Source organism: Oncorhynchus mykiss, chromosome 12 (genome assembly GCF_057628025.1).
Source record: "Oncorhynchus mykiss isolate SJ-2025 chromosome 12, ASM5762802v1, whole genome shotgun sequence".
Classification (NCBI taxonomy): Eukaryota; Metazoa; Chordata; class Actinopteri; order Salmoniformes; family Salmonidae; genus Oncorhynchus; species Oncorhynchus mykiss.
The window spans coordinates 21,989,977-22,001,668 of NC_143033.1; the positions used below are offsets into that span (position 1 = coordinate 21,989,977).

Sequence of the window (11,692 nt, forward strand, 5' to 3'; positions counted from 1 at the left end):
ATGGACTCTCCATATAGAGGAAATGGCTCCATCTTGTGTTCCCAACATAGAGCAGGACCTGGTTGTCACACTTGTGACCAGACATTAATGACACTTTCAAAACTGGGAAAAAACGAGCTCCTACTGAAAAAAATAGATTTGAACGTGTCATCCACCTCGATATTCCAACTCAGACCTCTTTCTAGAGCTCTGACCTCGTATTTTCCCAGTTGTTTTGAATGTGGCATCAAATCAGAGATACAATCCCTCATTCATATTACAGTCAAATTTTGATCAACTCCAATATCTATTGGGTGAAATACCAGTGTGCCATCAGAGCAGCAAGATTTGTAACCTGTTGCCACAAGAAAAGGGCAACCAGTGAAGAACAAACATTGTAAATACAGCCCATATTTACATTTATTTTCTCCTTTTGTGCTTTTAACTATATGCACATCGTTATAACATTGTACATAAGACAATGTATGATGTTTGAAATGTCTCTATTCCTGACACTTTTGTGAGTGTAATGTTTCCTGTTCATTTATCTATTTCACTTGCTTTGGCAATGTAAACGTTTCCCACGCCAATAAAGCCCTTCAAATTGATACTGTATATAATGGCGAGATGGTTTTGTCTCCGCCCCAACAATGGGAGTTGAAGTCCCAATGGCAGGAAGGCAGGCAGTCTGCTAGTCATGGTCAGATTGACGAGTGAACCCTCTCTTCCTCCCTGCCATTGACCACTTCTCCCTGTGAGGGGAACATAGGACAGCAATGCCTTGTTAAAGGGCTACTGATAGCTTGTATTGAGTATTCTGGTAGAAAACTTTTGGTTCTTACTGGGACTGACTGAAGGGCAGTGCCCACTTTTGACATCAACTGTATTAGACTTGAGCATTGATACTTGGTGCAATTCTTCAAGTTTGAGTTGTGTCAACAAGTTATACTATAGAGCTTTGATACAGTGAGTTATTTTGTACAATGGAATGCCACTAAAGTAACATCAGTTATGGCAGGGAATAATATTATCAAACAAGAGAATGTCAAGAAATGCTTGCTAGTTTTCTGATTCTACAATTCAAAACGTGTAGGTTTATGTTGAGTTTATTAACAGTTTTAATTTATCAGTACATTTACAAATTGTGAGGAACATGAGGGCATGACAATAACAATTGATAGGAAACACTTCCATGATTTTCTGAGTTCTGACAAGTCTAACGCCCATGAAGTTCCTGGTAGCCAGTAGTCAGCCTCGTCGTGACAGATCAATGTCCATGCAGCTGATGGTCCATGAAGACCGACTCCGGGGAATAGAACACTAAAGAGTGGCGTTAGCTTCTTTTCCACCGGAACATCGCCAGGCCACTTCTATTCCTCCTCTGTTTCGTATTGGTGTTTGATGTGTTTCCATAGTTTCTACAAACAAAACACAACATTGAAAGTTGAATTATACGTGTAACGACCTATGGTGCATCCTTCCTATGAAGAGTTAAATGAACTAACTAGCTAAACAAATAGCTAATGGACATAAACTAGCTAGCTAGCTAGGTTAGCTAAAAGCCTAGGCAGGCGGTCGTTTGTCCTTAGCAAGGTCAGACGTATGCTGCGGGAAGATCTGTCAGTTGACTTACCCCCCGATTCAATTGCTCAAATATGGCATCGCCTCCCTGGTCAAACATTCGTTCAAAAAACACTGCTCCGACCATGATGGTAACGGCAAAAGTAGATGTTCTCCTGAAGAGCAAATTGTAGACACCTTTAGCGAGCGACATGTTAACTGATGGTGATTTCGAGAAAGGAGGAAATGACGACATATTCAATTAAACCGAAGTACGATGGGAAAAGTAGTTCTAAACATGCGCGTCATATCAATGTGCGCCAAAGTAAACGTGAAAAGAAAATACTGACGATATGACATACATGGTCTTTGAGAGTAAACACTTACATACTTACTTATCATACAAATATAATGATGGCAAACTGCGGAGTGGCTAAGCTGGATAGACAGCAAACCCGCTAGAGGAGACCCAACCTGTTGTTGCAGTTACTAGCGGTTCGAGGTCGTCACTAATTACCACAGCCACAAAGTGATACTTATTTCTAAACCCTGCATGTTTCTACAATTAATCTTGTTAAAATATGATTTTGAACCTAACCTTAACCCCAACGACACTGCTAAATGTATGCCTGTATTCAATGGAGAGATACTATGCTACTAGCCTCATAACATGAATATGCATAGCCATCTCGAGACCACTACGAAATATTGTTTTTTCTGAAAGTTGCAGGGATGTCACGTGTCCTACTTATATCATTACACTGCTAACAACCTAAGCATTACGAAACTTCTATTCAATCAAATAAACCATACATTCTTTGGTTGACTTCCAAACAAATACTCTTTGCTTAGTGGGCGAAAAAACGCCACCTGCTGGAGGGAGACAGATTTTCCTCCGAGTTGGGCCCTCTACCTCATCCTCTCTGATAGAGGGCTCACACTCCAGTACAATAAGGGGCGGTGTTTGCACCTCTCGATTCGCCAATACAAATTTAAAGAAGAAGAACATCACGTGATATGGCTACGACCTGAAAAATTAATTATTCATTTGGACAGTGACAATCTTTGCTGAAGGCTGTTGGGGAGGAAGTGGCTGGATGGTGGTTGGAAGAGCGCACTTGTTTGAAAAGCTTCTTGGTAGCTACTGACAAAGAAGAACATCAAGACAAAGCAGCTGCTTTACAGTGTGGGATGCGCTACATTCTGTGGGGTTTGTTCTGATTGTACAGAAATTGTGGCAGCTGGTTAAATGGCATCCCTTGAGAGGGCAAGAACAAGATGTATGTCAGGAGTAGTGCAGTGTTATCATAAGGAGACGTATACTTGGAATAAGGAGGAGGAATAGAGGGGAAAAGAGAGGCAGAGGAGGAGAGGGAGAGAGAGAGAGTTGGTTAAAAATGGTGGGAAAAGGGGAGATGATTTGTTCAAGAAGAATGGTCCAAAGTGTAAGCAGAGTATATGCCGGATCGAAGACAGGAGGAGAAATGGAAGTAAATGAGGGTGTAGAATCAGAGGTGGTAGGTGTGGTCAGGATAAAGATGAGTCTGTGACAGTAGGAGTGACATTTTTTGAAAAAGTGGATCCTTTTGGCTGATCCATTTGTTGTTTCAAGGTGGGTGAAAACAGAGTTGGGTGCTGTGGAATTGGTGAAGGTAACCAGAAGTGGTCTTGTGTTTCTGTTGGTAAGAGGGAGCAGGCGCTCCGCGTTAAACTAATGGGGACAAAAAAGTTTAATTGTTATGTAGCACTATATTGAATCACTCCAATATGGTATCCTTCCGCTCGGCAGGATACATTCCGAGTAAGAATTTCAGATTAGTCCTGTGTACCAGGTCGTGCTGAAGCTGACCCCCTTAAATAGCTGCTGCCTCTCTACTCCCACCACTTCCTTTTCTCGCCTCATTCCAGAGAGGATGTGCTTGGTAAGAGCTCTATGTTAGTCTATAAGTGCAGAAGTATACCTACAGCTATTCAATAGCTTGGAGCAGCTAGCTAGCTAGCTGGGTCCTCTGCTGTCCCCCCACTTGGTTTGGCTTGTGCCATCTCGTTTGGGTTTTATCCTTGTATTTAATTACTTGTGTACCAACCTGGGCGACACTGAGCTCGGGGACCGCGCCGAACTCCGCAAGATCAGGAGTCTGTGTATGTTTCACTCCGGCAGGCTTGCAGTTCTATCCAGAGAGTGAGTCACGTGTTCCTAGGCGCACCACGCTTATCTCTCAAAGGGCGTAGCCATCTTGCCTAGACTCTTGTGTGTTCCACGGTGATGAGCTCTACAGTAGTTAGCTTAACAAGAGCAGGACTAAACACACTCCCAAATACACTCTCAAATTAGATGCCGCTCGGCCCGCATCAAGCAGTGATTGTAAAAAGTGTAAAACCGTTTGTACATCACACGACTCGGGGGCAACATTATGACCCACACAGAACAGAATATGCCCCACCGCATTTGATATGATGTGTTGGTGGAGGAAGCCCTGGCTTTCTGCAATGTGTTCACCACATTGTCCTGAATTCCTATTGTCCCATTTACGCCTCTCAGGGGTCAAGCCCAAAGCATTAGGTGATGTGGGTCCAGATGCCAGAGCGTCCCCCAAGCCTAAGAAAGCAGATCGGGCCTCATTGGCATCTACCATGGGATCCCAGAGAGGAGGGACAACAGAAGGCTGAACCATAGTCGTCTCTGCCAGTATGGGGCTATCAGGAGCAGACGGTGGCCCTTTATACTGACCCTGTTTAGCCTAGCTGTGATAAGGGGAAATGGCGGGAACATAGTGTCGTTGCCGGCCAATTGTGAGCAAGGTTGTCCAAACCCAGAAGGCCTGCAGGGTCCGGCATCGAGAACCAGCTGGGACAATGAGTGTTCTCCTGAGATTCAAACAGGTCCACCTACGCTCTCACGAACCTTTCCCACAGCTGTAACACCACCTGAGGGTGTAGACTCTTGTCCCCCTCCGGTGGGCCATTTCTCGAAAGCATGTCCGCTGCCCGGTTCAAGACCCCGGGGATGTGCGCTGCCCGCATTGATGCTAAGTCTGAGCCCACAGCAAGAGCTCCACGGCACCTACACGAAATGGCTTGGATCTCAGTCCCCCCTGGTGATTGATATACCCCACTATCATGGTCTTGTCTGAGCTGACCATTACATGCTTCCCCTCCAAGTAGAGCAAGAACTGTTTGAGTGCCATGGAGGGCTCCAATGTCCGCTCGCTGCCATGCCTCAGAACACTGCCCCCCAACCCGCTAGCGAGGCATTGGTGCACACTAGCTTCCTTCGGTGGGCTCTGTTCAGTATCACTCCCTCCAACAGGAAGGAGGGAGAGGGCCGTTTCAACAAAGTCTTCACACATGCATTTGTCACCGATAGTTGACTATGTCTGTGTCGTCTCTGGTGTGGATGGTGAGAGTTGAACCATCGCTGGTGTGGCCTGAGGTGAAGAAGGCCCAGCGTAATCAACAGAGAAGCCGACGTGAGTAGACCGAGTAACTTCTGGCACTCTAATACGGACTCGGCCTGTATCTTCTCCAATCTCACCTGAGGGAGAAATGCTCTCATAAGAGTTGAGTCGTTCAACATTCCCAGGAAGACCACCATTTGTGAGGGAGTCAGATTGCTCTTCTCTTTGTTTCGGGTGAGGCCCAGGTCTTGAATGTGTTTCAAGATTATCCTTGAGTCTGCTGTAGCTTGCTCACTTGATTGAGCACACACCAGCCAGTCGTCCAGGTAGTTCAGCACTAGTATGCCCTAGGGCGTGATAGGCGCTAAGACTGCGTCCATGCACTTTGTACACCGCGCCAGTGAGAGGCCAAATGGGAGGTACTTCCAGTGATCTTGATTAACAGGAACGTGGAAGTACGCATCCTTCAGGTCGAGCGGTGAACCATTGGCCTCTTAAGACTGCCTGCAACACCCGCACTGGTGAGAGCATCTTGAACTTGAGCTCGTTTAAACATTTGTTGAGGCCGCGCAGGTACAGGATTGGCTGAAAGCTGCCGTCCTTTTTCAGAACTAAGTAATACGCAGAACCCACTTAGCCTTTCTAGTGGCTCTATCTTCCTTATTGCATCCTTGCTCAGGAGCGAGGCTATCTCCAACCGGAGCACCTCCTTCCAAAACCCATCTGCCACCGAGGTGACCCAGGTGGCACCGTAGGACGGTGGTTGGCATCAGAACTGTAGTTTGTATCCCCCCAGGACTGTGCCCAGTACCCAGGGAGACTCCACCTGCCTCCCACAGTTTGTCTGGCACGTGCCATGTCTGTCTGGAGCATAGTGAGAAGCCTTGACACCTCTGTGGCCTCCTTAAGAAGCTCGTCACCACCCCCTGGGAGGTGAGGGATCAACAGGGAGAGGTAGGATTACAGCATCGTAGCTGTGTTTACAAGGCATGCCATGATGGAGAGGGTCCCATTGCTTACTCTTTCAGGTCCTGGTTTGAGGCGAGGCACCTTGCCAACAATTTCCTTGTCAGGGAGGATCAAGGCAGCCACCATGTCATCCATCACCCGATAGTGGTCTAGCCCCAAGGACTCTGCATCCCTCAGGAGAGTCAACGGCCTGGTCTGGATGTCACAATGGAAGCGCCCTCCCATCTTGTTCCAGTATTTGTGGACTGCCAAAGCGAACTTGGGGCAGATTGGTATAAGAAGCTAATCAGATGGTGCTTCTTCCAGCTTGATATCAAAAGCGGTAGCCACTCTCGCTAAAAACTCCTGTGTTGCTTCCGTCACCACCGGGGGTGCCTCTGTAGCGGTGCTCCCAGCTACAGATGGCGATGTGGACTGGGTCGATCATTGATGTGCTCGGAACACTGATGCACTGTCATCCAACTCCAACTCGTCTCCAGCGTGGAGAGAGGGCGTCATCGCCGTCATTATCCTTTCCACCTGACGTTCAAGACGGATCAACTCCTCAGCCATACTGAGTTTGGAGGAGGGCCCCCAAAGTGGCCGAAGGAGTGCTGCAGTGACAACGCATCACCCCAGGGGGGAAATACGGTCATCAGATGGGGAGGACTGTAATGTGGCCCTCACCCCCTCCAGGCTTGCTAAGCGCATGACCACTCTCACATTGGACCATGGACACTATTACTACAGCATTTCAGCTAGCTGGCTGGCCTTTGCCATCTGCTTTGGTGGCGCAATCTACTAGAAGAGTAGCTACATCATAGGCCTGGTTTTGGTATTGTCTGGCCATGCCTAGTTCACTGATTTAATCTGGTATTGTGATACCATATTGTAGTGATCGAAAATAGTGCTACATAAGAAGGTTACGTATGCAACCACAGTTATTTGCGCTATTGGATCACTCCAATCCTCTTGTTGTGATCTACTACGCCTCGAAAAGAACTTGAGGTGGGAGTAGTGCGTCTGCAGCTATTTAAGGGTGTCAGCTGCAGCACTACCCAGAACACGGGACTAATAAGAAATTCTTACTCGGAATGTATCCTGTCGAGCAGAAGGATACGATATTGGAGTGATCCAATAGCTCACATAACCGTGGTTACATACGTAACTTTCATTTTGCTCTCATCGGAAGGGTGCCATTGAGAGGAGTGATTACTGGGGTAGGGGTAAATGTGAAAGTTGACCACCTGAAGGGGAAGATTCCCGGTGTTTGTGATGCTCGTTGTTTGGTGCGACACAGACAGGGTGGTGTGAGTGGTGACGGGGGCGTGAGAGTTGTTGTCTGTCCTTTTGAGTTTTGATGTTGAGTCAACAAGGTGATGCTAGGATATATAAGTTGTCCTGGATGAGCTTTTGTGCCAAATACATCACGTTGTTATAGGTGTCAAGCTTATGGGTATGTGGCAGCAGTGTGTAGGAGGGAGGTTCCTAGGTGTGAGAAGTGTGCAGAAGGGCATGAGACAGGAATGTGTAGCATTGGGGAAAGTAGTGGTATGTGTTAATTGTAGGGGTGCCCATGAGCCCGGGAATCAGACATTTCTGGTGCGAGAGAGGCAGGTTGAGATTTCCAGGATAAGAGTAGTGCAGAAGTTGTATGCTGAGGCAATGAATAATGTAGAGGGGAGTGTGAGTAGCAGAGCTATACCAGTACAGAGGGTTAGGCCAACAAGTGAAATACAGTACCAGTCAAAAGTTTGGACACACCTACTCATTCAAGGGTTTTTCTTGATTTTTACTATTTTCTACATTGTAGAATAATAGTGTAGACATCAAAACTGAAATAACACATGGAATCATGAAGTAACCAAAAAAGTGTTAAACAAATCTCAGCTGGCCTCTCCCCGGATTTTGTGTTAAATGCTCTACAACAAGCTTTCTCTACCCTTGACCTTTGTTTTGGAGGTGTTCAGAACAAGGTTATGTGGTTTGGTAAGAAGAATGACCCTCTTCCCACAGGTGTTATTACTACCTCTAGGGTTTAGAGCTTGAGGTAGTCACCTCATACAAGTACTTGGGAGTATGGCTAGATGGTGCACTGTCCTTCTTTCAGCACATAACGAAGCTGCAGGCTAAAGTTAAATCTAGACTGGGTTTCCTCTATCGTAATCGCTCCTCCTTTACTCCAGCTGCCAAACTAACCCTGATTCAGATGACCATCCTACCCACACTAGATTACGGATTCATCATTTATAGATCGACAGGTAAGGGTGCTCTCGAGCGGCTAAATGTTCTTTACCATTCGGCCATCAGATTTGCCACCAATGCTCCTTATAGGACACATCACTGCACTCTATACTCCTCTGTAAACTGGTCATCTCTGTATACCCGTCGCAAGAGCCACTGGTTGATGCTTATTTATAAAACCCTCTTAGGCCTCACTCCCCCCTATCTGAGATATCTACTGCAGCCCTCATCCTCCACATACAACACCCGTTCTGCTAGTCACATTCTGTTAAAGGTCCCCAACATACACACATCCCTGGGCCGCTCCTCTTTTCAGTTCGATGCAGCTAGTGACTGGAATGAGCTGCAACAAACTAGACAGTTTTATCTCAATATCTTAATTCAAAGACTCATTCATGGACACTCTTACTGACAGTTGTGGCTGCTTTGTATGATGTATTGTTGTCTCTACCTTCTTGACCTTTGTGCTGTTGACTTTGCCCAATAATGTTTGTACAATGTTTTTGTGCTGCTCCCATGTGTTGCTACCATGTTGTCATGTTTTGCTGCCTTGTTATGTTGTCTTAGGTCTCTCTTTATGTAGTGTTATGACTCTCTTGTTGTGATGTGTTTTGTCCTATATTTATATTGAATACATTTTTTAAATCCCAGCCCCCGTTCCTGCTGGAGGCCTTTTGCCTTTTGGTAGGCCGTCATTGTAAATAAGAATTTGTTCTTAACTGACTTGCCTAGTTAAATAAATAAATGAAATGAAGAACCTAAGAATGCAGATTGAAGGTCAGTTGTTTCCACAAGATGGCACTGTCTGCCATGGACATGGTCCTCAAATGAAGGGTATTCAGTTATGAGCAGTGGCGTCGTCGTCATTTTAGTTATGCCTTGCATGATGATAACATTTTTAAGTCAAATTTACATCATTATGGTGGCAAGTTACTCTGATGTTTGAATTATGAACACACAATGCCACTCTGTTCATTTAGGTGGTTCAATGAAATCCCTCATAGTAAGCATCGTTACTAATTTTCCTCGGAATTCAAAGTTACCATGGTACTTGTGTTAATTAGCTCCATATTAAGTGGTGCAGTCTGAACTCTAGATGAAAGATGGAGCAGAGAGGACCCAGAGCACAGAGCGGAGCATAGAGGAGTTTCTTTCCAGGAGGGAGAAGAGGAGAGCCACCCTCAGCAGTGGAAGTTACAGTATTAATAAATGGTCAAAGGCTGTCAGTACTTACTGTGCATGCTAGTGGTAAAATGTTATTTTCACTTGCACAGCGTGAGATTTGATACCATCAGTGCAACGATAGCTTTTCCTCTTTTTCCTTTTCCTCTATTTTACTCCCTATAGTGTTTTGAAAGAGGAAGATGATGACAATCAACCAGAGAATGATACACCACCACATTTCCTCACAATTCCTGACCTCCCTCCCTCAATTCTGCCCCCTCCCCCTAGTGGATCGAAAGTCTGGCTGAACTGAATGGGGTTAACTAAAGGAGATTCATCATTTTATTTCTCAAAAGTTTCATTTGGTGATGCAAGAATTTATCATTTATTTTTATTAAGCCTCAAACTTTTACTTGATGAAGGTGAGGGTATTTTTTTTATCTTCATATTTGAATTGAGTTTCTTCATTAGTCTACATTAGTCTTATGAGTTATGTGCATGCAGACTTGTTGAGTCCTTGGATTTAAGAAAATGGATTATGAATTATACATTTGCAGAATGTGAGGTTGTAATGCTTTTGAAATGATGACCTCAGGAAAGCAGCAATACTGGAGTGGCTACCACAGTTAGAAAACAACTAAATGTGCTTTCCTTCCCTCCACCTATTCTTTATGATGAAAAAGTGGTTTGTGTATTTTGGGGAGATTTATTTTGAGTGGATGGATGTTACAACTTTACCTCATCACTGATGTTGGCCACATGCACAAAAGATGGTGTCCATATTGTGTCCCTATCTTCAGGTAATTAAATAGTGTTTCCCCACATTTCATTTATAGGGGATAATAGAACAAGTGCTATTCAGGACCTTACTTCAGTGTGTAATTGGAGCCCTGTCAGTATGTGCCACACAACTGAGGACCAGATCAGACCGTGCCTTGGCAGGATGTCACATCACCATGTGACGGCGACCCTTTGCCAGCATCATCTGCCTCTCCTGTGACAGTGACACAGATTAAAACCCAAACCGCTACACCCTAGAATAACATTTTCAATTTGTTTCAGATTGGCTCTGAGGGAGATGCCAGGACAGGGATACTTTGCTGGTTGGTTGGCCAGCAGTGTGAGTACCTCCTCTACTCTGAATATTATGGCCATGCTGGCTGTATTACATCTCTGGGCTCTGTGATAAAAACTCACATGGCCAATTTGAGCAGGACTACAGTTACTGACTTGACACAAGGCCTTAGTGTCTGCCTACCTGCCACCGAGAGCCCTGATAAGTTTCCCTGAACCAGGCATAAAATAACTCAACATAATTAAGTTGGTATTTACACTTGTAGTTTTGCATTTATTCAAACTATTCACCAACATGTACTATGTACAGTCATTGTACCAAACAACATTCTAAGTAGAAAAGTTTGTAGCTATTAATAGTATCTTTTTGCTACTATCCAACCATTAGTATGCAGCCTGCATTGGTTGCTTAATTGCTGGTACACTGTGCTCTTTATATCTGATCTGCTTCTCTTTTTACCATCCATGCTCTTTAAGACCTTAACCACCTCCAATGAGAAGTTGCTGTGCTGAATACTGAGTCCATTCCCTGCTGAAATGTGACACATTAACAACGGTCTCTCTAGGCTCCGCAAGAGAATTACAAGCAGAGTCCCAATGTACGAGTGGCGCAGCCGTCTAAGGCAATGAATCTCAGTGCAAGAGTTGTCACTCTGGTTCGAATCCAGGCTGTATCACCTCTGGCCATGATTGGGAGTCCCATAGGGCGGCGCAGAATTGGCCCAGCGGGTAGGCCGTCATTGTAAATAAGAATTTGTTCTTAACTGACTTGCCGAGTTAAATAAACAAAATAAATGAATACAAATGTACATCGAGTCTGTCTTCCTTGAATCCGTGATACAAGTCTGTCACCTGTGTCTTGGAAATATCTCAGTAGGCTATTTTGTAACAGGTTGCTAGTGTAATTGTGTTTTACACATGTGTTACTGAAAACAGTTTGTCTTTTTTGTTATTCTACAACAGTCCCCCTCCCTACTGATATTCCATTATTGACTATGTGCTGTAGGCATCTGGCAGTAGTATAGGTTCTTCACTGTGGTTTGTTTTTCACAGTCCAATCATTCAAACATTGCATTTGGCTGTTATGGGCTTGAGGTTAAATGCAGAGTAAAATCCCCTAACAGCAAATCAACACTACAATTTAACTTTGATTTGCAACACACAGTAAGAGAAATGGCTCCCCAGCAGCAAGTCTTCAGCTTCTTTGCTGAAAGCATATGCACCAGGAACTGATGAGATTCAGTTGCCAGCACATGCCAGGCAGGTCAAACCTCATTTCACTGATTGGTCATTAATCATTAATGTCATATTTGTATTGCTATTTA

At 44.8% G+C, this 11,692-nt stretch overlaps 1 protein-coding gene across 1 annotated transcript; it reads right to left on the bottom strand.

The window, feature by feature from the left end:
* Window positions 1-1,069: 1,069 nt before the first annotated feature.
* uqcr10 (ubiquinol-cytochrome c reductase, complex III subunit X) lies at window positions 1,070-1,810 on the bottom strand. Its single transcript, XM_021623009.3, has 2 exons — window positions 1,613-1,810; window positions 1,070-1,397 (listed from the first exon to the last, which is right to left on the bottom strand). The coding sequence occupies exons 1-2, from the start codon at window positions 1,793-1,795 to the stop codon at window positions 1,350-1,352; spliced, it is 231 nt and encodes a 76-aa protein (XP_021478684.3). The 5' UTR covers window positions 1,796-1,810; the 3' UTR covers window positions 1,070-1,349.
* Window positions 1,811-11,692: the final 9,882 nt, after the last annotated feature.